Genomic DNA, 571 nt, shown 5'->3' with positions numbered 1-571 from the left:
TCACTCCATTAAAACCTTCTTGTCCTCCTCCCGGCAGGTTCTGCGACTCTCCCACCAGTGACCTGGAGATGCGCAATGGCCGGGGCAGGGGCAAACGCATGCGCCCCAACAGCAACACACCCGTCAACGAGACCGCCGCCGCCTCGGACAGCAAAGGGACCAGCAACAGCAGTAAGACCCGGGCGGGAGCCAACAGCAAAGGGCGCCGGGGAAGCCAGAACTCCTTGGACCACCGCACGCCGCCCGGCGGCACGGCGGAGGACGTGAAGGCCAGTCCCTCTTCCGTCACCAAGCGGAAGAACAAACCTCTCTCTGACATGGAGCTGAACTCCAGCTCGGAGGACTCCAAGGCAAAGGGACCAGCAACAGCAGTAAGACCCGGGCGGGAGCCAACAGCAAAGGGCGCCGGGGAAGCCAGAACTCCTTGGACCACCGCACGCCGCCCGGCGGCACGGCGGAGGACGTGAAGGCCAGTCCCTCTTCCGTCACCAAGCGGAAGAACAAACCTCTCTCTGACATGGAGCTGAACTCCAGCTCGGAGGACTCCAAGGGCAGCAAACGGCACAAACTC

At 63.4% G+C, this 571-nt stretch overlaps 1 protein-coding gene across 1 annotated transcript in view; it reads left to right on the top strand.

The window, feature by feature from the left end:
- LOC104510668 (zinc finger protein 609-like) overlaps positions 1 to 571 on the top strand; it is a gene marked incomplete at its 3' end in the record, with an annotated part of 15,620 nt that overhangs the window by 11,090 nt on the left and 3,959 nt on the right. Inside the window, 2 exon segments of the mRNA XM_010152993.1 lie at positions 38 to 351; positions 541 to 571. The exon segment at positions 541 to 571 is cut by the window's right edge and continues 1,538 nt beyond it. Coding sequence (XP_010151295.1) covers positions 38 to 351; positions 541 to 571 — 345 coding nt within the window.

The sequence above is a fragment of the Eurypyga helias genome, unplaced genomic scaffold, assembly GCF_000690775.1.
Source record: "Eurypyga helias isolate BGI_N326 unplaced genomic scaffold, ASM69077v1 scaffold5096, whole genome shotgun sequence".
Lineage (NCBI taxonomy): Eukaryota > Metazoa > Chordata > Aves > Eurypygiformes > Eurypygidae > Eurypyga > Eurypyga helias.
The sequence above is the reverse complement of the archived record's forward strand: the minus strand, read 5'-3'. Positions and strand labels throughout refer to the sequence as shown.